Source organism: Neomonachus schauinslandi, chromosome 3 (genome assembly GCF_002201575.2).
Source record: "Neomonachus schauinslandi chromosome 3, ASM220157v2, whole genome shotgun sequence".
NCBI classification, from domain to species: domain Eukaryota; kingdom Metazoa; phylum Chordata; class Mammalia; order Carnivora; family Phocidae; genus Neomonachus; species Neomonachus schauinslandi.
Genome location: NC_058405.1, coordinates 155,899,838 through 155,924,072, shown reverse-complemented (window position 1 = coordinate 155,924,072; position 24,235 = coordinate 155,899,838). Strand labels below are relative to the sequence as shown.

The following is a 24,235-nucleotide window of genomic DNA, read 5'->3' as shown; positions in this document are numbered from 1 at the left end:
ACTTTCTAGGGAAAGTGTTTTTAAAAAGAGATTAGTGCTAAAAGAGAAGAAAAATTCATAGTTAGGAGACTTGAAAAATAAATTAAGAAGGATGAAGTCTATGAAAAACAGGATAATTAATTACCTCAGTGAGGTTAGATGAAAGAACAAAAAAGCAAATAAGATAAGATCTCAATATACCTTATTATCCTTAAATCAGACTATCATTCAGTATGGAGTTTCCTCAAAAAGTTAAAAATAGGGGCGCCTGGGTGGCTCAGCCATTAAGCGTCTGCCTTCGGCTCAGGTCATGATCCCAGGGTTCTGGGATCGAGCCCCGCATCTGGCTCCTTGCTCAGCAGGAAGCCTGCTTCTCCCTCTCCCACTCCCCCAGCTTGTGTTCCCTCTCTCGCTGTGTCTCTCTGTCAAATAAATAAAATCTTTAAAAAAAAAAAAAAAGAAGAGAGTTAAAAATAACACTACCCTACAATCCAGCAATTGCACTACTAGGTATTTCCCAAAGGATACAAAAATACTGTTTGAAGGGACACATGCACCCCGATGTTTATAGCAGCATTATCAACAATAGCCAAATTAGGGAAAGAGCCCAAATGTCCATCAACTGATGAATGGATAAAGATGTGGTATATATACACAATGAAATATTACTCAGCCATCAAAAAGAATGAAATCTTGCCTTTTGCAACAATGTTAGATGGAGCTAGAGGGTATTATGCTAAGCAAAATAAGTCAGAGAAAGACAAATGCCATATGATTTCACTCATACATGGAATTTAAGAAACAAAACAAATGAACATAGGGTAAGGAGTAAAAAAGAGTAAAAAAGAGAGGGGGGAGGCAAATCATAAGAGACTTTTTTTAAAAGATTTTATCTGTTTATCTGAGAGAGAGAGAGAGAGAGCATGAGTGGGGGTGGGGGGATGCTGAGAGAGAGGGAGAAGCAGACTCCCCACTGAGCAGGGAGCCTGATGCAGGCTCAGTCCCAGGGCCCTGAGATCATGACCTGAGCCGAAGGCAGACTCTTAACTGACTGAGCCATCCAGATGCCCCATGAGACTCTCAAGTAGAGAACAAACTGAGGGTTGCTGGCGGAGAGGTGGTCAGAGGATGGTCTAAATGGGTGATGGGTATTAAGGAGGGCACTTGTTATGATGAACACTGGGTGTTATATATAAGTGACAAATCACGAAATTTTACTCCTGAAATCAATATTATACTACATGTTTAACTAACTAGAATTTAAATAAAAACTTTTAAAAAAGAAAAAAAAGAAAATCAGCCTATCATTAAATCAGGGATACCTTAACTAATAGAACTAAAGACTTTGGGTAATTATTTAAAATTATCAAGAATCATGGTCCAATAGGTTCTTTTAACTAGAAACCAAGAGTAAGGATCTAGCCCATTGGAACACCCAGAAATATGGCCCGTAACACACAGCCCATAGCAGGTGCGTGACAGATATCCCTTAGTATTTTTGGTTATTAGAAACTTCTCCCAAGTCGGTCTTTTATGGAAACAGCAAAATCTAATAAGAAGAGCATGGACTTTAGGATCAGATAGACCAGGGTTTAAATTCCCTGTCCTCTGCTTATTAGCTGGGTGATCTGGAGAAGTTAGGGAGCTTACTGAGCCACATTTTCCTAAAAGGCGAATAAAAATATTCCCTACTTTACTGCTGTGAAAATTTAATAAAATATAGTATGTACAAAATGACTCCACAGTGCCTCACCCACTGCCAGAGCTTATTTTCTGCTGTTAGTTTTCTTTCCTGTGGCTTACTGTGCAGTTACAGTACTTTTCATATGGATCACCTACTTAGAGATCAGTTTATGCTTCATGTATTTCTCTTTCTCTCTTCTTTTTCTCCTTCTCTTCCTTCCAAAAAGTCTAAGTTGGAGCCATTTCAAATTTTGGTTTGTGACCAACTGCTGAAGGAAAAACGAAAAATACTCCTTTCAAAATCCATTTCAGGCATCCCTGCCTTGGGCTTTGCCTGGTGAAAATAAAATTAGCCCCAGCAGTTGCCAGCTAGAGGCTCTGTAGGGCTTTTGTTCCCAAAGCCTCAGAAGCTATTTAGAGAGCCCAGGGGAGAATCTCTTCCTCTCAGCAGCTCTGGAATGTCTCATTAGACATTTTACATTCCAGGCCATGCCAAGGCCCTAACGAGCCACCACGGTCTGTGGGGTCTGGCAACTGGGTGTGTCACTCTGGACTTCCCTACGAGTACACAGGGAAGCTGCAGAGGGGAAATTGTGACCCATGCCTCTGTCACTGTGAGAAGCAAGTCAGAGGAAGCAGGGCTGAATTGGTTGCTTTGTTCTGGGACAGTTGATGCCTGACAACTAAAGCACATGGGGGACAATGTGTATTTTGTTTTGTCTTGCTTCCATCCTCTTCCAGAATGTTGTCAGAAGTCAGCCTATCATGAAGAATAGAAGTACAAAACCAGACATTGCACAGACATTTAAATACATTACTCCATAAATCTCATTTTATAAAATATCTTCCTCTAGAAAGAGGGAGAGGAAGAACAAAACTTTTAAAAAGTTTTCTCCTTTGGTGGGGTCATAGTGGAGAGGTTGTGAGATTGTGAATTCTTCTTCAGTGCCCTTTCCCACGCACTCTCCAAGCCTTTCCTGCTTCAAAAAGCCCCACAGGAGAGGCACCCAGTGGCCGTCTTGCTGTTCTTGCAGCCTGAGGGTTCACACTGCAATGGCCTCCTGCATTTGACCTTCTCCAGCATTGCTGGGCCCTCACCCTCAACAGGCTTCCCCAGTTGAGCCAACAAAGACAAAACCCTTTATTTTACCAGAATGTGTAGAGATCCAGTGGGCCATTGGCATGGGCTGAGATGAGCAGCTTTGCCAGCTGGTATAAAACACACACACACCACCCATGAGGTCCCCATACTTTACTAGCCTATAAATGCCCCCATCGATGTCAGAGAATAGTCTCTTCCCACCTTTAGTACACCCACATCTTAAGGCTACATACATACATAAAAAACATACTGTTTTTTATGAATTTTTAGACTTAAATTCATTTCGATCTCTTCGCCCCTATAAAAATGCTTGTGTGGAGGTAGCAGGCAAGCTGTAACAGAATGAGGAATAGGGTAGAGTACTGACAAAGAAACATGTATTAATTCACTTCACGTATATGTATATGCCAGGCCCTATGCCAGGCACTGGGTTTACAATGATGAGCAAAATGGACATATTCCCTACTCTCAAAAAGCTGGCCTTGTGGCATAAGGCAGTCAGGCAGCAATGGGTATGGAAACATACATGACTAATTTCAAAATTGAGAGAAGTGTTGTGACATTACCCAACATGACATTGTAAGGAGACGTCCAGAGGTCCCGCCTGATGAGGCACCAATCACACTGAGACTGGAAAGCCAGCATTCGAGAGCCAGAGGTAGACCATTCTAGGCAGAAGAAACACCCCCAGATGTTCAAAAACCCTAGGGCAGGAAAGAGGATCAGGGAAAAGGTCTGTGTCTCTGGAGCAGGGTATGAAGAGAGAATGGCTCCAGACAAGGTAGAAGAGGTAAGAGTTTATATATGTTCTCTCCAGTTCTCAGAGATGGTCCCAGGCCCATCTCTAGGCAGTTTAATGCCAAAAATGACACGTGGACCAAAAATACTAAAATGGAATGTTACCTTTCCTCACATTTACAGAAATGTCAATGTCATATGTAGCTGAAATGAATGTGTCAGAGCACATGTCCTTTAAGCTTGTGCTTCTCAAATCAGAATCCAAGTACTCTGGGGGTATGCAGCCATGTGCTCAGGAGTACAAAGGTTCACAGGATAAACCTCTTCCTAGAATGTCAATATTATTTAAGATGGGGAGATGGAGAACTGTACTTTTTTACATAATAGGAATATAGTTGAAAATGCAAGGTTTGCACGAATTTTAAGATACAACATTAGACTTTAAAGAAACCTTATTCTTGCTACAAATCACTTCACACTGTACTTGGAGACCATCCTTCAAGGATACAGGTATACTACCCTTTGCTATTGGTGGTATTTGGCTTTAAAAAAAAAATTAAGAGGCAGTGCATCATCAGGTCAATGCCTTGTAACTTTTTCACATTATGCACACATAGAAAAGCATACAGGTATAAGAGGATAAAGCTTTTCTGAGCAGGAGGGGGCACCCTATTCTTGGCACTTCTATAACCGGTTCTCAGCATACCAGTGGGCCAAGGCATACTGGGTGGGAAGTTCTGGGATGTGTAATGTTAAGAAGTGACTCTGTTCAGGAACAGTTATTAAGTAATTGTTCAGAATTATCACCTCACCGCATTACCTGAAAGATTTAACACACCAAGCACCCAGTCACTCTCCATGAGACCTTCCCTGCCACCCTGACTTGCCACCACTTCTGTTAGGGAGAATTTTTCAGGAGATATAAGTACTTTCTCCGTGTAAGTATCCTTCATCAGTGGCTCTGGGGATTGGCATGGGCCCCAAGAAGGTCAGCGAGAGCTCTAGGAGCTCTGAAGTGAGAAGGAGGGACCTAAGTATAATATCCATATAGTAAAGTACATTAATCTTATGTGTACAGCTGAATAGAACACAAATGTTCAAGATATGAAACATCTCTTTATATGTCAGTTATATCTCAATAAAGCTGGGAGGGAGGAATGTAGAGGGGGAAAAAATGGTACAGAACATTTCCATCATCCCAGAAAACCACTTCATCCCCCTTCCAGTCAATATCCTCCCACCCAGAGTAAGCATTATTCTGACATCCACCACATAGATTAGTTTTGCCTGTTTTCGAACTTCACATAGGTTGAAGTATACAGTATGTACTCTTTTGTGTCTGGCCTCTTTTGCCCAACATAGTATCTGAAATTCATCCATGTTGCTACACAGCAGTGAGTCTTGCTTGTTTATTCTTGTGTAGTATTGCATTGTATGAATCTATACCACACTCTCATTCTTTTAAACCAAAAGAAATTTAGAAGTACTAGGGAACCCCAATACTAAAAACAAGAAAACAGGCACAGAGCCACAAAACCGATGGTTCTCACATTATATAATCCCAAAGTAAATAAGAGGCAGATTATAATTATATAATTATCACAGCATATTATTATTTCTAAAATTCATACCCCCCCATGCTAAAAAAGGACTTGGGGCATACATAGTTTTATAGATGGTCTTCTGATGCTCTAAACTTACAATCAGAAAGGTTTACTTCCACTGGTCACTTGGGTGTGACAGTGGACAAGTACATTTAAAGGAAATGGAACATATACAAATACTGTAATTCCAACTAGTAAATTAAACTTTACTGGGTTTTTGGGAACCAGTCTGAACAATGTAAATTCTTCGATCTGCCCTAACTGTAAATGATGTAAATAATAATAATAAGGATTTTCTCTTAAAGTTTATAGCCTGTTAATAAAAATCAGAACTAAAAATTACATTGAAATTATGTTTGTCTTTTTTATCTTTAAACTTAAGAGATCACTTGAAAACTTTGTAGGTTATAATTTAGATCACTGTCCACCAGGGAGACTTTGATGCGACATTGTACAGTATAAAAAAATAAAATGTTTAACCAGCACATGACCATGGGAAAATTGTCTCCTATTGCAAAATAAGAGACAAAAGAACGTCCATAAAATCAGTTTAGTTTTCACCAGCTGGTTATTGTCAGCTATTCAAGAAAATGTCAGAGAGGCCCTCCCTTAAAACTTCCTTCCCAGCAGGAATTCTTTTGACAATGACTTCTGTTTAGGATTTTCCTGTTACCATTCTTTTATTATTTTTTTAAAGCATCATGGAGGTAAAGAATTGTTTTGTGTTTATAGTTTTTGAAGTGGTCTTACCTTACCTTAGTTTTAATATCACACCTGTAATTTCAAGGATTAACATTTTTTATGTTTTCTCTCTTAATGGTGTAATTAGTATGCATAAACATACAGATTGGAAACCAAAATTTGATTTCAAGGTGAAGGTCATTTCCCGATGCTTTTTAGGCTTAGGAAATCCACTTGCTTCTCATTGTACAATATTATTTTATCTTGGTTTTGTTATTGTAGTTTTCATATTTACAGCGTGATTTTAATTCAGTGAAGTGCAAACCTGTCTTGAGCTTTCCCCAAAAAATTATAATAATAATAACCTTCAATGAGAAGGAGGAGGTTGTTGTTGATTCAGCCAAAACAAGTGCCTATTAATTTATATGCTTTTCAGCTTACTAAAAGGGTTATCTAAGGATTTAAATGAACTTAAGAAACACTCAGTATTTGCAACTCTTCTTGATTGTATCCTTTTCCTCATAGGGGACATTTTGCCTAAATCTTTGGAAGGATTCTTTATCTACGAAGAAGAAGGCTCTGGCGTTCCAGGTTCCATTAGGAAAGGAAATGATGCCATCGTAGTAGAACAATGGACCGTTATTGAGGTAAGCCGCAATTTTCTGACAATTTAGCTTAAATTTTATATTTAGTTTTCCATGATAAAGATCTTCATTGCCTAATACATACAGTATCCTTCAAACACGTGTCTGTGCAGGGTTCAGAATTTCATCACAAATGCATAAACAAACTTTGTTCAGATTTGTGAAAAGTTGATTTCCTTTACTCAATGTTCAACTTCATTATAAGATAGCAAAATAATTACCTATATCTAGATAGCAGTAGACTCCCAAAGAGTTGACATTCTAATCCTAAGTAAAGTTCCCTGGCCCTGAGATTCTCTTTACACATGCCATGACAACTGGCTGAAACTGAGAAAAACTCAGTCAACAACTACCATTTTATCTCCAAGCAACCAATGTGACTGACTTTGTTTTTACCTTGTGAATTGACTTTCAAAGGCAAAAATGTCCAAAAGGTGTTCTCTCTCTCGCCAGGCCAGATATGTGCACACAGCCTTGTCCTTCCTAATCAGAGATGACATGGCTGATGCTGTCGTGCCCTCTGAATTCAGATGTGTTGTGTGTGTGAGGCCCTCACGACAGGCTCTCTCCGGGACACCGTTGCCTTTCTGGCCTGATAAGGGCAGAGAGAGAGGCATAGCTCATTTTCAAAGAAACTCGAAATCCCACTGAGGGGGAGGAAAGGATTTGGGGATAGAGGTAAAACATCAAGTAAAAATCAATTCCAAGTGAGTAAAAAGCAGGGAGGTGACTCGGCATCTAAGCCCTACTTACCTTTCACTCCCCCATCTTCACTTCCAACTCTTGTCCTCACTTCCCAGTCCCTTGACCAGTGTTTCTAAAACTGTGGTCTATAAACTACTTGGATCCAAATCACAAGGAGCTTTTTTAAAGGCAGATTCCCGAGCCCCCTACCTTAAAGTCTGATGCCTGAGCAAAGCCAAGGGAACAAGACAGAAGGGAGGTCCAAACTCTGGAGAACCATATGGAAACCTCTCTCCACTCTGATCCCCAGTGTTTCTACCTTGGTTCAATGGTTAGAAGGCAGCAGGTAGCAGAAAATGAAGCCCAGGAAGAGTGCAGCTGGTGAAATTGTATTTCATGGAGGGTGAACTCCCTTTACTGTCACAGCCATTACCCGTTATTGTAATCACCCGTGTAACTGGTGGTCTTTGCCCTTAGGAATATGAGCTCTGGGACGCCTGGGTGGCTCAGTCGGTTAAGCGTCTGCCTTCAGCTCAGGTCATGACCCCAGGGTCCTGGGATCGAGTCCCGCATCGGGCTCCCTGCTCCGCGGGGAGCCTGCTTCTCCCTCTGCCTCTGCCTCTCTCTCTCATGAATAAATAAAAAAAATCTTTAAAAAAAAAAAAAAAGGAGTATGAGCTCTTATGCTTACTCACGCAGGGCTGTGAGATCAAAACGGACTACGGCCCTCTGCTGCACACTCTGGCTGAGTTTGGATGGCTCCTGACAAGCGTGTTACCTACGCCTATAGTACGACATGACAGGTAAGGCCAAAGGATCCTCACAAACGCGCCTCTAATCCTAAAACATAGCTCGTTTGTTGGATAACTCGGTTCAACAAATCCTTATTTAATGTCTACAAAAAGCATTTCACTGAACTTCTAATCTGATTTCATGGACCTGGGAGATCAGCTCATCTAATCCCCTCAAGTTACAGATGGACAAGCTACAACATCTCCTTCCCAGGGGGGCATGCTCACGTTCACAGGGCAGAGCCAGGCTGGGGCGTGGAGACTGGCTCCCAGCTCAGGGTCCCTCAAGATACCAGTTGGTCCTAGAGGGAAGATTGAGGAGAGGTCAATCAGCAAACAGAACAACTCAGCCCCCTCTGTAGACCCTTTGTCCTCCTCTTCAGCACTGCGTGTGCAAATCCACCCTCACCAGAGTGCACAGCCAGGGTCAGGACGCAGTGCAGGCCAGCGAGGCCTGGATGCGGAAGCACAGGCTGCGGTCTCTGCTCCTCCCCTCCAGGAAGGTGGCTGACTGCCCCCCACCCCAGCACAGACCTGTTCGCTGTTTCCACTCAAATGAAGTGCGCACATTAGAACCAAAATGCCGTTACTTCACCAATACCAACCTTTCCTTTTCTCCTTTTGCTGACCTTCCCTATTTCCTTTCCTGGGAAGGAAAAAGTGAATCACACCTTTTTTTTTTTTCTTTTTAAGAGAGAGAAAGAGAGAAACCAATTAAGTCTTCTGTATAAAGTGCTTTGCTATTCCCTGGACTCAGCGATGTTCCCTCTATCTTCTTGGCTTCCAGAAAATGCCTGAGTGCCAACGAGGTTCTGCCTGGGCCACAGCTGCCTGCAGAGGACAGCACAGTCCCAGTGGCCTTCCCCTTCCACAGCCTCAATGACCGACCAGTTAACACTGAGTAATTGTCAGGTGCAGCTCGAGGTGGCAACTCCTCCTTTCTCAGTCTTACCCACCCTCCCACCTTCTCTGGTTTTTCCAGCTTAGCAATATACCCCTGTCCAGTATCCCAACTTCCCCCAAATTTTAAAACATTAGATTGGCATGGCTTTATAATAAAACCACATATTCTTCAGGGAGAGGGACAAAGGTTGATACAGAGTAAAGACACTCAAGCTTTAAACGGAGGGGTTAGAAGTAAGCAATTAAGCTGCTTTTCTTCTCAAAGATCTATTGGTAACTGTTCTCAAATTATGAGTGACAACTCCCTGAAGCGTTATTTCCCAACATTTTAAATCTGTGACATTCCTGTCAGGTCACAGTACAGCAGTAATTCTCAAGATTCGGTCTTCATACCAAGCAGTATGAACCACCTGGGGAGCCTATGCACATACAAGGGCTGGAGGCCCACCTCAATGGAACAGTCAGAAGCTTTTGAGGGTGAGACCCATGAATCTGCATTTTCACAAGCCCCTGAAGCTCCTTAACATTAGAGGAATTTTGCAGAAGGTAGTGAGAAAGGAACTCCTCATCCCTGCCTTTCTACCCCTCACAGTCATGCCCAAGCATTGGTCTAGTCCACTCCCCACCCCTCTCAGAATAATTTGTGTACGTGGCCTTCTCATCCCTTTTTGATGGTTCTCATAGGTGTATGATTTAGGGGGTCATCTAGCTCATTACAGTTAGCTCTTCCTAAAAGTACTCTAAATTTTGAACCTTTCATGTTCCTTTTTCCCCAGTGAAAAATATATTTATCACCTCCCTCCCATTCACTCAGGAATTCTGCTCTCAAGAGTCTACATTTTTCTGGGGACACCTGGCTGGCTCAGTCGGTAGAGCATGTGACTCTTGATCTCAGGGTCCTGAGTACAAGCCCCATGTTGAGGATGGAGGCTACTTAAAAATAAAATTTTTAAAAATATTTTCTTAAGATGGTATGAATGACTGATTGGGCACTGATTAGGTCTAGCCTACCAGGTGGGAAAAAAGAGGTCTCAAGTATAATGTGAAGGGAGAAGGTGGTAGAACCCGGAGCCACACTTGACTTGACCACCTTGTCCTGTGTGTCGAACTGCATAAGGTCACAGGCTGTCCCCAGTGAATAGAAGGCCCGGCTCGGTGGAATGAGGAGTGGCTGTACACTGGGTTTTGAAGCAGAGGTAGCACCACTCCCCACCCCACCATCCCAGCTTCTCCTGTATCCCTAGGACCCCTTGAGGCACTATGGGGTCAGAGTTGGACTTTCAGGCCCTCCTTGTGAAGGCTCATCTTTATGTGTAATTAAAATAGCAAAAAGGCCACTTGCAGGACTGCTCATTAAACAACTTTGTAAGAGCAAAAAATTGGACACAATATAAATGTCTATCAAAAGGAGTGGTGTGTGTGAAGGTTAAAAAGCTATACAGCAAATTCTAGTAAATGGTCAGCTCTTGGAATTATGGATGGGGGACAGGACTACTTTGTCTTTATACATTTTCTGTGATTTGACTTCTTACAAGGAACACATATCTATGGTTATTTTTTTTAAGTAAAAAAATTAATTAATAAAAAGATGTGAAACTATATATAGTGTGTCTTGAAGGAGACTATGGCTGGTTAAGCTTAAATTTAGTACATAACCAGGCTTGCATTCGGGTTGAGGCAGGTCAAACTTATGTACCTAGGCAAGTACAGGTTGTATAGGAGCAGTAAAAAGAAGAATATACAAACTGTCAAAGTTGGATGGAATCTTCATATTGTAACCATTTAACAGATCCCCATTTAGAATCTGCTATTTACCCTGGATAGAAAATAGTAGAAAAATACTTTTTAACAATAATCGCCCTTATGCAACAAGGCACACTAGAACAATGTCTACTGTTCTTCCATATGCCAGGAACATTGTGTAATATTGATATTTATTTTGTTCCTTTACATTTTGTAACTTGGGTCCTTCTAGGTGCCTGCAAGGTAGACGCCCTAGGATGAAGGTGAAAGTTCATTGTTATTATCTGGTAACAAAGATTATTGATAAAACCTGTTAATCCTCTGCCTTCTTATTCTTGTCCAAATACGCTCTCTCTGTGACAATCATATGCTTGTCTTAGCTGCTTCAGTACACACAAAGGTAGTACTCATTGTCAGCCATGTCATCTTTAAATATAAAGAGAAATACTACATACGGTTCATCTTGGTCAAGAGAGATGATAGAGCCGGAAAGTTTTTTTGTCTCTAAAACTAGAAGAAGAATCCAGGTTGTGAACTAAAAACAGATCTCATTTTAATTACAGCTTCACCATGAACTAGCCATGTGACCCTGGGAAGTCACCTAAACTCCTTAAGTCTCATTTTCCTCAGCTGGAACATGGCACAATAATATCAGGTTTACTGGATTGTCATGATGATTAAGCAAGACCATAAAATTAGAGCTATTTTATGGGACCTAATCCCTTAGCAGAACCAAAATCCCGAGGAAGTTGAAACCAATTATGCAAGGGTGATTGCTCAACCTGTCCTAAATCAGGATATTTCAGAAAATGTAAATACTGCAGTTCACTATATACTAAATCAGCACTGAGGATTACAAGCCAAATAAAGGAACAGAAGTAAATAATACTATAAAGATACAGACTTACAAGTATACCCACACCCAGAAAAACCAGTATCTGTCATGATCTTTTTTGGGGGGCCCACATGACTTAGAACCCTTTCCAGTAAAAATTTTCCTCCTTAAATATTTTTGCCTTTTATACAACAATAGTGTCTTAAGCAATTTCAACTTTTTCCCACTCTTCTGTCACCTAAACTATAACTTGAACTGCCTATACATAAGGTATTTCCCTTCCATTTCTTTCATTACTCAATTATATTCTGTTACTAGTTTGCATAAAAATATTTTCCCAGTGTGTCCTTACACTAAGGTTGTTGCTTCATTATCGTAGGCAGTATCATACCACCGTTTAAAGCGACATTGCCATGGAAACATCATAATGTGGTAATCGGATAGCACTACATTATTCCAGGGTTATTGTTGTCAGCTGTGAAAACTTGCCAGCATCCCTTCTTAATCATTATCACTATGTGATTATACAAATGGGCCCAATTATTTTCTTTTCGAGAAATCAAGGTGAAAATTGACATTAAACTCTTAGGGCAAATCTGGTAGAGGATCAAATTAGCCCAACTAGCAGTTAATATTGCTGACCTTAAAATAATCACCAGAATAAAATGTAAGAGGAGCCCAAGTTCCCTCTGTTTGGCTACCTCGAACCAGCAGGGTCATTCCCCTCTTCCTGAATAATAATCTGGAAAGGGATGGGGGTGGGGGAGGAGCATTTTAACAAGAACCCAAGGTGATTGTGATGTACTTTCAGAAACACTGAATTACAGCCTTACAGAGAGAGAAAGCATTTTAGAAACACAATATAAAAGAAAGGTGTACACCCTCATATCTCAGAAGACAGAATTTAAAGACAGGGTCTTTCGGGTACAGTGAATCAAGTTATACTGTTCTGAGAATACAGAACAAGTCTGGTCCTTAAGAACAAGATCTGAATAACAAGAAGAGAAAATTATCTTTTCGCTGTGATGTTGGGGGCCCTGCTCTGTCTTGCGTTCTCTGCAGCCCCTGCAGAAAAGGCTCCACAGCCTTGCGGTCACCACAGCCCAGAAGCACAAGAAGTCTACATAGTCATTTGAGGCACTTAAGTGCCCCAGGGATTTCCTCTCAACCTTCAAGTGGCAGCCATAGCAGAAGCTGCATATTTATACACAGTTGAGGGAAAGGCTAGGGCTTCATGTCTGGTCCATTTTAATGCAGTTCTCTTCCCTTTCTAATTTAAATTCTGTAGAAACAGTATGGTGTAATTCAGAGTTAAGCTCATAGTAATCTTGCAGTGAGCAGCATTTTGATAAGGCCACGTTTTTTAAAATAGTCAATTTGTCTACTGTAGATACTTCCAGTTATCCCTTCCTCATCTGAACTTAAATTTTTAACATTTTGTCAGGCGGAGGGGTTGGGAGGAGCTAAATTGTGGGAGTGCTCTTTTTAGTTCTTAACGCAAGCATACTAATATGAGTATGACCCTGAGAAACAAACCAGGGTCATAAGGCAAAGGAACTTTGTGACTAAGCACATAGCTATAAAGGTGCATGCTAAAACTTATAATTTTGCTTTTAAAAAGTGAATTTTATTTCATATTTTAAAAGAATTTATTCATTTCTGAGTTGTAACATTAAACATGGCAATTAATGAATGAAATGATACAAAACTAATCAGAAAATATAAATTAACGTAACAATTCTGTTTCCTCTAGTCTAACGGATTTTGGAACCATAAATGAAAGCTTTTATAAGAGTATGTTTATTTCACAAGCGACCAAGCAGTTGCAGATAAGCCACTCATTTGAAACCAGCTCAGTTGTATTCAAACTGAATCACATTTTCACATTTTATTTTAAAATGTTCTTTCAGTTCAACTCAAGTATCTATTGAGTGCCTGGTATGTAAACGGTAATATTTTATCCACTCTAGAGACTGACTCTGGCTTCATAATTGGGTTGGAGACACAACATGGTTACAAATAACTAATGCAGCTCCCCCTGAAACTAATAATACACTATATGTTAACTAAATTGAATTTAAATAAACAATCTTTTAAAAACACACACATAACTAATGCAGAACAGATCATGACAGGTCTTGCAGTGGAGGTCTACAGTCTGTATTCACACTAGGAGTGATACTGCCCCAGGGTAGTGAAAATTGGTTGTGGGAGGAGGTGAAGAAATCTTAAGATACTACAGTGGTTTGTGGCCCTTCAAAAGGTCACAGTACCTAAGCACAAACACAGCATATCTCTAGTATTAAAGATACTTTTTTTTTTTTTTTGAGAGAGAGAGAAAGTATGAGCAGGGAGAGGGGCAGAGGGACAAGCAGAGTCCCTGCTGAGCAAGGAGCCAGACTCAGGGCTTGATCCCAGGACCCTGAGATCATGACCTGAGTCAAAGTCCGACACTTCACCAACTGAGCCACCCAGGTGACCCTCTTTAGTATTAAAATTTAAAGGGGGAAGGAGGCATGGGGCATCTGGGTGGTTCAGTCTGGGAAGCCTCTAACTTTGGTTCAGGTCAGGATCTGAGAGTCCCCATTTTGCACTCAGCAGGGAGTCTGCTTTTCCCTCTCCCTCTGCTCCTGCCCCCGCTCCTCCTCCTCCTCTCTAAATAAATAAATAAATAAATAAATAAAAATCTTTTAAAAAAATCTAATGGGGGATGTGGGGAATTAGAGGAAAAATATCTAAAAAAGTCTTCTTGAGGAAGCAATAATGAAAAGAGTTGAGCATAAGGCAGGTGAATATGCTTGAAGACATCCATGAAGGAGGAGGGCAGGTCTGTGAAAACTGTGGTGTCTGAGGGGGACCTTTAGGAAAGAACAGATCTTCCAAAAGCAGTTTTAGAGAGCAGAATACTCCTGGTGGCAGATAGGTCTAACTATTTATTACTCGCTTTCATCTCCTGTAGCAGCACTGATCTGTTGGTAGTGGCTGCCTGTAATGCTATAAAATCCAAGGATTCTGAGACTAGAGCCAGGCTTAGCAAAAAGGGTGCAGGGACCAATTAATGATGTCTGCCATGTGCGTAGAATGTGGAAAGTTAAGGTACGAATACCACAAATTATTTCCTTTCTCTGGCAATCTTAACCAAAAAAAACAAGAAAGTGCAGCATATATTCAAGGAAAAATGAATACAGGCCAATGAATTCCTAAAGACCTCTTCTAATTCAAAACCCAAGAATTCAAGACTGATTTTTACCAAATAATAAATGTGAAAGGGGAGGGAGCATATTTATCATGTGTAAATCTACAAACATTCTCCCACATGTCACCATTGCACGTACTCCTAAAACAATTTGTCTTAAACAGACACGTAGGAAGTGCACAAAACACAAATGGGTGTAATTGTAATCACTTGTATAATTTCCACTGGACAAGAAACAGTCCACCTGTTGCTGGCATCTTAGAAGCACCCCCATGTATTTCCTACTCCTTTCACTCACAGGTAACATCCTAATTTTTAGGATAATCACTTCCTTGCTTTGCCTAAGAGTTTGATCACTCATGCATGCATACCTAAACAATACAATTTAGTTTTGCCTGTTCTTTAATTTTATACATATGGATATACATATATAAAATATACCTCAACGTGTTGTTTCTTTCACTTAACATTGTTTGTGAGATTTACCCTTGTTGTTGTGTGTAGCAGTTTCTTTATCCATCCTGCTTACTAGTGACTTGGTTACCTCCAGTGGTTGGCTATGACAAGCAGCGCTGTCCTGAACATGAGCAGGGATCCTAGTGCACACAGCCATGAGCTTCTCTAGGGTATAGATCTAGAGGTGGAATTGCTGGGTCATAGGGCATTTCTTTAGCTTTATTAGATAAAGGCCAAACTCTGTCCAAGTGGAATGTTGCAGTTTACACTCCTAACCACAGAATATGAAGTTCCCATTGCTCCAATAAAAATATTGTCAAATTTTTACATTTTGCCATCCTAGTGTGTATACAGTATGATCTCAGTGTGCTTTTAATTTGTATTTACCCAGTTACTACTGAGATTGAGCACATTTTCATATGTTTATTGGCCATTTGGATTTTTCTTTTTTTCTTTTTTTTTTTTTTCTTTTTTAAAGATTTTATTTATTTATTTGACAGAGAGAGACACAGTGAGAGAGGGAACACAAGCAGGGGGAGTGGGAGAGGGAGAAGCAGGCCTCCCGCTGAGCAGGGAGCCCAATGCGGGGCTTGATCCCAGGACCCTGGGACCATGACCTGAGCCAAAGGCAGACGCTTAACGACTGAGCCACCCAGGCGCCCCTGGATTTTTCTTTTATAAAGCACCTATTTAAATCTTTTTCCCACATTTAAAGTTCTATTTATAAGAATTTTTTAATATATACTGGATATCAGTCTTTTATTTGTTACATGTGTTGTAATTATCTTCCCTAATTCTTTGTGGCTTATCTTTTTACTCTTTTCGTGATGTCTTTTGATTAACAGAAGTTTTTAATTTTAAAATAGGCAAATGAATCTCTTTTTTTTTAAAAGATTTTATTTATTTATTTGACAGAGAGAGACACAGTGATAGAGGGAACACAAGCAGGGTGAGTGGGAGAGAAAGAGAAGCAGGCTTCCCACCGAGCAGGGAGCCCGATGTGGGGCTCGATCCCAGGACCCTGGGATCAGGACCTGAGCCGAAAGCAGACGCTTAATGACTAAGCCACCCAGGCACCCCCAAATGTATCTATCTTTTACCCTTCTTGGTATATCATTTAAGAAAATTTTCCCGGGCGCCTGGGTGGCTCAGTTGGTTGGGCGACTGCCTTCGGCTCGGGTCATGATCCTGGAGTCCCGGGATCGAGTCCCGCATCGGGCTCCCTGCTCGTCAGGGAGTCTGCTTCTCCCTCTGACCCTCCCCCCTCTCATGTGCTCTCTCTCTTTCAAATAAATAAATAAAATCTTTAAAAAAAAAAAAAAAAAAAAGAAAATTTTCCCCTTTCCTGAAGCAGCTAGGGAAGAGGAGAAGTGAATTATTTTTAAATTTGGCTATAACATGGGCCATTTTAATGTCTCTAATTAACATAAAATTCTCTAAGCTACAGTTATTATAAGCTGCTGTGCCTGAAGGGTAGGTTTTGTGAGGAAGAAAAGGAATAGTTAAAGCTTAAAAGAGTCATAATAAATGTCAGTGAACATCATAAATGTAAAAATACCTAAGAAGTCTTTTATTTCACCTCCAAGACTTTGCTCACTTTTATGATTTTTTTTTATGCATGTTCTGGACATCAATACATTATCACAGAAACCAAATGACCACCTTTTCATACAGTCTTTGAGTCTTCAAATATTTGCTGAGCACCATTTAGAAAGGGGACTTTCTGTTAATTAACATGGAAGATGCAAAGATGAGGAGACAAGATCCTCAGGAAGCTCAGACATGGTAGGAGGGAAACGTGTACCAGCAGCAAGACCTGGTAAAGCTCCATATGAGGGTTCCATGGGAGCCCCCAAAAAGGAGGTTTTGCTCTTCAGTTGAGGGATCATTGAAGACTTTCTGAAAGAGGTCACCTTGAAATGAATCTCAAAAGATGGGCAGCCTGGAAAGAGGCAGAGGTGATGTCATGGGCATTCCGGTGGGAGAATACCACAAGCAGGAATTCCAAGACTAGACATGAGCAACTTAAAATTCACACAGGACCATCAACCATGATCTTGGTTTTTTTATATTTTGAAGAATGTAGAAAGACTTGCTCCCACCTACCCATAAATTCTAAGCGTTCCAGGTCTGTTTCAAAGATGCTTGAGGGGCGCCTGGGTGGCTCAGTTGGTTAAGTGTCTGCCTTTGGCTCAGGTCATGGTCCCAGGGTCCTGGGATCGAGTCCCGCATCAGGATCCTTGCTCAGCGGGAAGCCTGCTTCTCCCTCTCCCTCTGCCTGCTGTTCCCCCTACTTGTGCTCTCTCTTTCTCTCTCTCTCTGTCAAATGAATAAATAAAATCTTTTTTTTTTTAAAAAGATACTTGAAATCATAAGCAAATATTAGACCAAGCACAAGTTCATGTTGTCCTCATTACTTCCTGCAAAAACAATCTAAAAGTTTAAATGTCACTAAAGATATTATCAAACTGTGATAGAACTGCTTTTTAATTTTGTTTTTGTGCTTGTTTAGTAATGCTGTTCACTCTTAACTGAATTCATGGGGCGAATTTTTTAAGGCACAGTTTCAATGATCCACCTTTTATGTGGCACTTAAATGCCATGGGCCAAGATCTTGCTCCTGTCTCTCTTTGCTTTTGCCATCCGAACACTAGGACCTGTGTGGTCTGTTTAAATAGTCTAATTGGTCCAGGAAAAAAATGAACACTTGTCTTTATTTTCTTCATTATTCCACTACAACTCCTAAACATTATAAGCTGAAATGATACATTTGGGAGATGCTACATAAATATCTGAACTTTTGCAAAATAGTCTATGCTTATCCATTCATTACAAAGTTTTCCAGTCAGAATGGAATTAAATTAGGCCACTCTTCTCTGTAATCAGGGCTTTACTGAGTTCCTTTAGATAGTATGGTGGTGTGGGAAATAGAGGAGCCTCAAGACAAAACTCTTAAAAACTCTGGGTCTCAATTTCCTTATCCACAAAATGGGGAAAATAGTACCTTTGTGCCCACCTTAAAGAGCTATCATAAGAGGGGTGCCTGGTTGGCTCAGTCAGTGGAGTGTGTGACTCTTGATCTTGAGGTTGTAGGTTCATGCCCCACGTTGGGTGTAGAGATTACTTAAAAATAAAATCTTTCTAGAAGTGGGGGGGGGGAGCTATCATAAGAAACAACCGTCCTCATTTACAAGGAAAGGACTCGGTACACCAAAAGCACCACCCAAATCCAAGTTACCCTTCTTAGTTTAGTCCATGAGGTCTTCTGTTGTTGGGAAGCCAGTCTTTTTCTTGGTAGTCTGTAGATGCCATAGCAAACCCTGCTCCCTTAAACAACACCCAAATAGAAAGTCTTCTTTTTGTTTTCATATGAAAGGCATAGAAGAAGGTAAGGAAGAGAGAAGGAAACATTTATTGACCATCTGCTATGCTTCAGGATCCATGCTAAGAATTTTACTTCCACCACCTCACTGATATTGTTAGCACCACCTCTGTTTTACAGAAGAGAAACAGGAGGCTCAGAAAGTCTTGGTGACTAGCTCAGCATCACATAGCTAGTAAGTGGCAACACTCAGATGCAAACCCAGTGTTGGTCCGACTCTAAAGCCATACGTGCTGTTTCCCCCACACTCGACTGCCTCTCTGATAAATATGTCACCAACAAACGATGTGTCCGCACATTTCATAGTGTGAAGCTGTAGAGCTGGTCAAAACCCCATTTTCTCTCCCATCTGTGGCCTGACTCCTCTGCTTATGCTATAAATACAATCCCTGGCTCACTCTCCCCAGATCCTACGCTAGTGTCTGCCCACATTAAAAGGTGAGTGTAATACCAAGACAGAGAGCAAAAGGCCCTTGTCCCAGGGACAGCAGCAATGCTGGTGGTCTCTCTTGCTTCTTCTAGGTCTACACCTGCCCTCTGGTTTTTGCCTGATCCTAGGTATGAACCAAGAGCTGACTGAGGCTTTATCCTTTCACTCTACTTCAACCGATCTGACCTTTGCCTTATCTCCTTTAGTTTGGATCAGTGCCCCAGGTCCTACATGGACTTTGGCCTCTGGAGTCATGATGCTCTCCTGGTCCTTCTTCTGTACTAATGACCCTCCTTCCCTTCCCCAGTCTGGGCCCTTTTATCCCTTCATGCTGCTCCCCACCATTGCTTGCAGGGAACTTAGCCCCCCCAGGCCTGCCCTGGCTGACCCATCCCTCGTGCTGCCTGTGCCCTTGTGCTAACAGGGGCCCAGGGATTATCTGCTGCCCTCAGGAAGGAAGAACTAATGGATGTTTTCGTATCTTTGCAGACTATTCCCTTGATGAGCTTATCCTTGCAGCTTACACTCTTGACCAACACAGGTTGTGCTCTTTCAGAGCTTATGTGTAAATCTAGCGTTTCTCAAAAGCTGCCTTCATTTCTGTTACATCAAAGCATGATTGCCTATTAATAATAGTCTAAAAGAGAAATTGAAGATTCTTAAATTCCTTGCAGGAAAATACAAAGTTACTCAGTTAACTTTTTGGATGAAAATTGCTGCAGGGAATAGGAGACATAGGTCCTGACCTCTGAGCATCCAGGACATTTGAACTACTCTCCAGTCCTGTAATGACACCATCAGTCAAATACTTTCAGAATCTGTGCTGTGAGGCAAACATTCCATCCCAGCTCAGTAAATAGAATTACCTCAGGAGCCACTGGAGACCGTGAGGCACTCACCCTGCCAAACAGCTGTCCCTCTGTAAGGCTTCAGACCTCTTCCCCTTAGTTCTACCATGCTTAGATTCTCCAGACCAAAAAGGGTTCCATATCTCATGGATGTTCTGAAAATAGCAGGACACATTTTAAATCAGAATGGCCCTGGGGCACCTGGCTGGCTCAGTTGGAAAAGCATGCAACTCTTGATCTCAGGATTGTGAGTTCAAGCCCCACATTGGATATAGAGATTACTTAAATAAATAAACTAAAACAACAACAACAATGTGAAAAAAAATCAGAATGGCCCTCAGAAAATCAGGGACATAGCAGTCTCAGACATATTTCAAATTGAGGCACTTGTTCTAAGGACCTCCCCAAGAGATGGGAAAATGCTGACCTTCCACAGTCCTACCTGGGCTTCTGGAGACTGTCCTAAGATAGTCAGCCTTTGAGAAGGCATCTCTTCATTTACTGTTTTACCCCATTAGGAAAGGTCAAGAAGCCTGCTCTATTTTTTTTTTTTTAAGATTTTACTTATTTATTTATTTGTCAGAGAGAGAGCACAAGCAGGGGAAGCGGCAGAGGGAGAGGGAGAAGCAGGCTCCCGCTGAGCAAGAAGCCTGATGTGGGACTCGATCCCAGGACCCTGGGATCATGACCTGAGCCAAAGACGCTTAACCCACTGAGCCACCCAGGCATCCCAGAGAAGCCTGCTCTAGGTCAAACATCACATCCTAGGGCATTCAGACTTGCCTCAGCATATAATGGGTTGGAAAGAACTCACTCCAGGTCACTCACAATCCCTACCCTGACATTCTCCTGCTTTCTATTCAAGAAGAATAATTCTGCCCTGATTCCTCCTCATCTTTGCATAGTTCTAGGCCTGGTTCCCTCATGGGATTCTTTACCTGAATCACACACTTTTGAACATTACCCAGAAACCTCCTCTGTATTCTCGGGTACCTTCTCCCTTGACTTTTCTCTCTAGAAGATATTCTAGATTCTAAGACTTTTCCCTCCCACTTAACTCCACCCTACATTTCATTAAACAAATAGAAAAAGTAGAAGGAAATCACATTTGTCGTACACCTTCTAGGGGCAGGCACGGTGGAGGTCTTCATACACATCAACATAATTATCCTTCGCAAAGTCCCTGACAGGAAATGAAAGTGAGAGAATTTAAAAACTTTGCTAAAGTGGTATCATCAGCTATTATGGTAGAGTAGGGATTTAAACCAGGAACTCCTTGGCTCCAAAGCCACTGCCTTTTCCAGCATATTCTGTACTTCCAAACACAGACCAGCCTATTCTGCACACTGCTAGTCTCTTCCGTGTATGCCTACATCACAACCCATGTCTCCTGATGATTGTTCCCAAAAGTAACAATATACAGTTAACCCTTGAACAACATGAGTTTGAACTGTACGGGTCCACTTACAAGCAGATTTATCTTGATAAATATAGTATAAAACTGTAAATGTATTTTCTCTTCCTTATGATTTTTTTCATAACATTTTCTTTTCTCTAGCTTACTTTATTGTAAGAATACAGTATATGATACATATACAAAATATGTTAGTTAACTGTTTATATATTTGGCAAGGCTACCAGTCAACAACAGGCTATTAGTAGTTAAGTTTTTGGAGAGTTCAAAATATATATGGATTTCTTTTTTTTAAGATTTTATTTTTAAGTAAACTCTACCCCCAACCTGGGGCTCAAACTCACAACCCCAAGATCAAGAGTCACATGCTCTACCTACAAAACCAGTTAGGTGCCCCCTGTATGTGGATTTTTGACTGCAGTGGGGAGGGGGTTGATGCCCCTAACCCCCCTGTTGTTCAAGGGTCAACTATACTTCATACCAAGTCTTTTCTTCTAATCAAAGACAATGTTGAACTAGAATGAGATTAGACTAGAAGCATTCTTTTAAAAATAAAAATAAAAAAGAAGCAGTCTCTTATTACCACTTTGGGGGAAATTTTGCTATTTCTCAAAATTCAACAGTATCAGTAAGTTTGGGATTTTCAAATGGTGTGGGGTTAACATATACCGCTAGGGCCAGAGTTTCAATGTTGCATTTGTTTTCCAGAAAAAGAGCTCAGCATAAAATGCAGCTAATAGTGAGGTTTTGTTTGGGTTTTTTGCATAATAAAAGTCGTAACTGAGCAACATTAGCTACAGACACTCCTCCCCATAAAGCCCTGGAGACTGTGAAAAGCATTTCAGAGAAATACAAACCCCAAGTAGTCTTTGGCAAGGGGTAATTTGCCATGATGATAGTTAAATAAGGAGAATACTGAGTAGCTGACTACAAAGAAGCATCTGAAAATAAAACTAGCTGTGGCCCAAGTCCCTCATCTGAAAATGTATATAAAATCTCTCACATGTGACAGCCTAAATTGGTCTCTTCTTCTTATGAGGCAAATTTGACAATGCATACCAAGAAGCTTAAATCATACCCTTTTGACCTAATAATCCTACTCCTGAGACTTTATCTCAAGGAAATAAGTCAAAAGAATAAGGAAGACTATCCATATTTTACAGCAACGTTATTTAAAATTTAGTGGAAAACTGGAAACAACCTAATTTTCCAATAATACAGGAAAGGCTTAATACATTTTAGTATCTTAATTCTTTGAGAGACTGCAGCTATTAAGAATATGATCACAAGTGTACAAACAAGGAAAGGGTGTTTAGTGAAAAGGATAGAACACAGAAATGCAAATATGTAGTGGTTACAGAACTGTGGAAATTCGCATTTTGATAAAGACTAGGAGAGGGCAAAAAAAGATAAAAATACTTACATTAGCACATTGAGATTACATGTTTTAAACAAATTTTCCTTTGGTAATGACTATATTCAGTTTTTAGGCATTTTTTTTCTTGTTTTTCCAGCTACAACTCATATAGAATCATATTTCATAATTATTTTTGGTTCAGAAGATTATATTACAAAGGATACATGTGGAATATTCTAGCCAAGTGTAAAATTGAGAATTACTAATTTGCCAATACTAACACTATTGTTTTAATTTGCAGTGAAGGGAATTTGGCTACAAAGCAAATTGTGTTCCTTCAGAGACCAGTTATGTGGAATTCAGCTGCTCAAACACCAGAAGTGAGTAAAATTGATGCTTTACTAACTAAATGTTCTTCTGAAGCATTTAATCCTTAAACTCTCACTGTAATTCTAAATGGTGAATACAGATGAGGAAATGTGGATATGGAAATAGTCTCTAAGCCAACATATAACAACAAAGGAAATATGTCAGTAACCAGGTGACAGGAGACAGTTCTGAAGGGGATCAAAATATGTTACCCAAAATGTGCCACGTGGGCAAAGGATTATTTTGAGCTGAAGGCAATTAAGAAACACAGACATAGGAGTAACTTTCTATCTTCTCCCTTTCTGATAAAAAGCAGGGCATAAATTTCCCTTTTTAAAGGTTAACTGGCTCAGTCGGTAGACTCCTGATCTTGAACTCACTCTGACTCTTGATCTCAGGGTTGTGAGTTCAAGCCTCATGTTGGGTGTAGAGATTACTTAAAAAATAAAATCTTTAAAAAAAAGGTAACATAAATTTCCATTTGTAAAATTGTCCCCCTCTCCTGTACTAGGAGGAGAAGACTCCTACTAATCACCAGAGATGACTTATTGCTAGAGACGGCACTGACTTGAGTCTACATAAACAAACCTTACTAAAGTAACCCTTATCTTCCATTAGGTTTGCCACATACGTACCTTTCCACAATTCGCTGCCCACAGAAGCCCAAAGCCCTGTTCCTTTGTCTAGTCACTTTACTGAAATCATGTATAAGCTCCCAGGTCTAACAGCCTCTTTAGGTTTTCACTTTTCCTCTGTGAAGCCCCCATGGACATCCAAAATAAACCTTTTCTCCTGTTAATCTGTCTTTTGTTAGTTTAATTTGCAGGCCTCCGGTACTGAAACAAGAGGGTAGAGGAAAAGTTTTTTGTGAGTGTGCCTAATATTGCAACAGTCATCCAGATGGCCAACACACACATGAAAAGATGCTCAACATCACTCGTCATCAAAAAATGCAAATCAAAGCCACAGTGAGAGATCACCCCACACCAATCACAATGGTTAATATAAAAAAGATAAGAAATAAATAGTATTGGCAAGGATGTGGTGAAAAGGAAATCCTTGTGCACTGTTGGTGGGAATGTTAATTGGTGCAGCCACTGTGAAAAACTGTATGGAGTCTCCTCAAAAAATTAAAAATAGAATTACCATATGATCCAGTAATTGCACTTCTGGGCATTTACCCAAAGAATATGAAAACACTAATTTGAAAAGAGATATGCACCCCTATGTCTATTTCAGCATTATTTACAATAGCCAAGATATGGAAACAGTCCAAGTGTCCATCAACACATGAATGGATAAAGAAGGTGTGGTACGCACACACACACACACACACACACACACACACACACACACACACCATTAATGGAATATTACTCAGCCATAAAAAAAGAAT

The 24,235-nt window shown here is 40.6% G+C and overlaps 1 protein-coding gene across 1 annotated transcript in view; it reads left to right on the top strand.

The window, feature by feature from the left end:
* Positions 1-24,235, top strand: part of RFTN2 (raftlin family member 2) — a 66,655-nt gene that overhangs the window by 31,245 nt on the left and 11,175 nt on the right. The window contains exons 7-9 of the mRNA XM_044913372.1: positions 6,313-6,434; positions 7,815-7,918; positions 22,772-22,850. Of these exons, the coding sequence (XP_044769307.1) occupies positions 6,313-6,434; positions 7,815-7,918; positions 22,772-22,850 (305 nt within the window). The remainder of the gene's footprint in view (positions 1-6,312; positions 6,435-7,814; positions 7,919-22,771; positions 22,851-24,235) is intronic.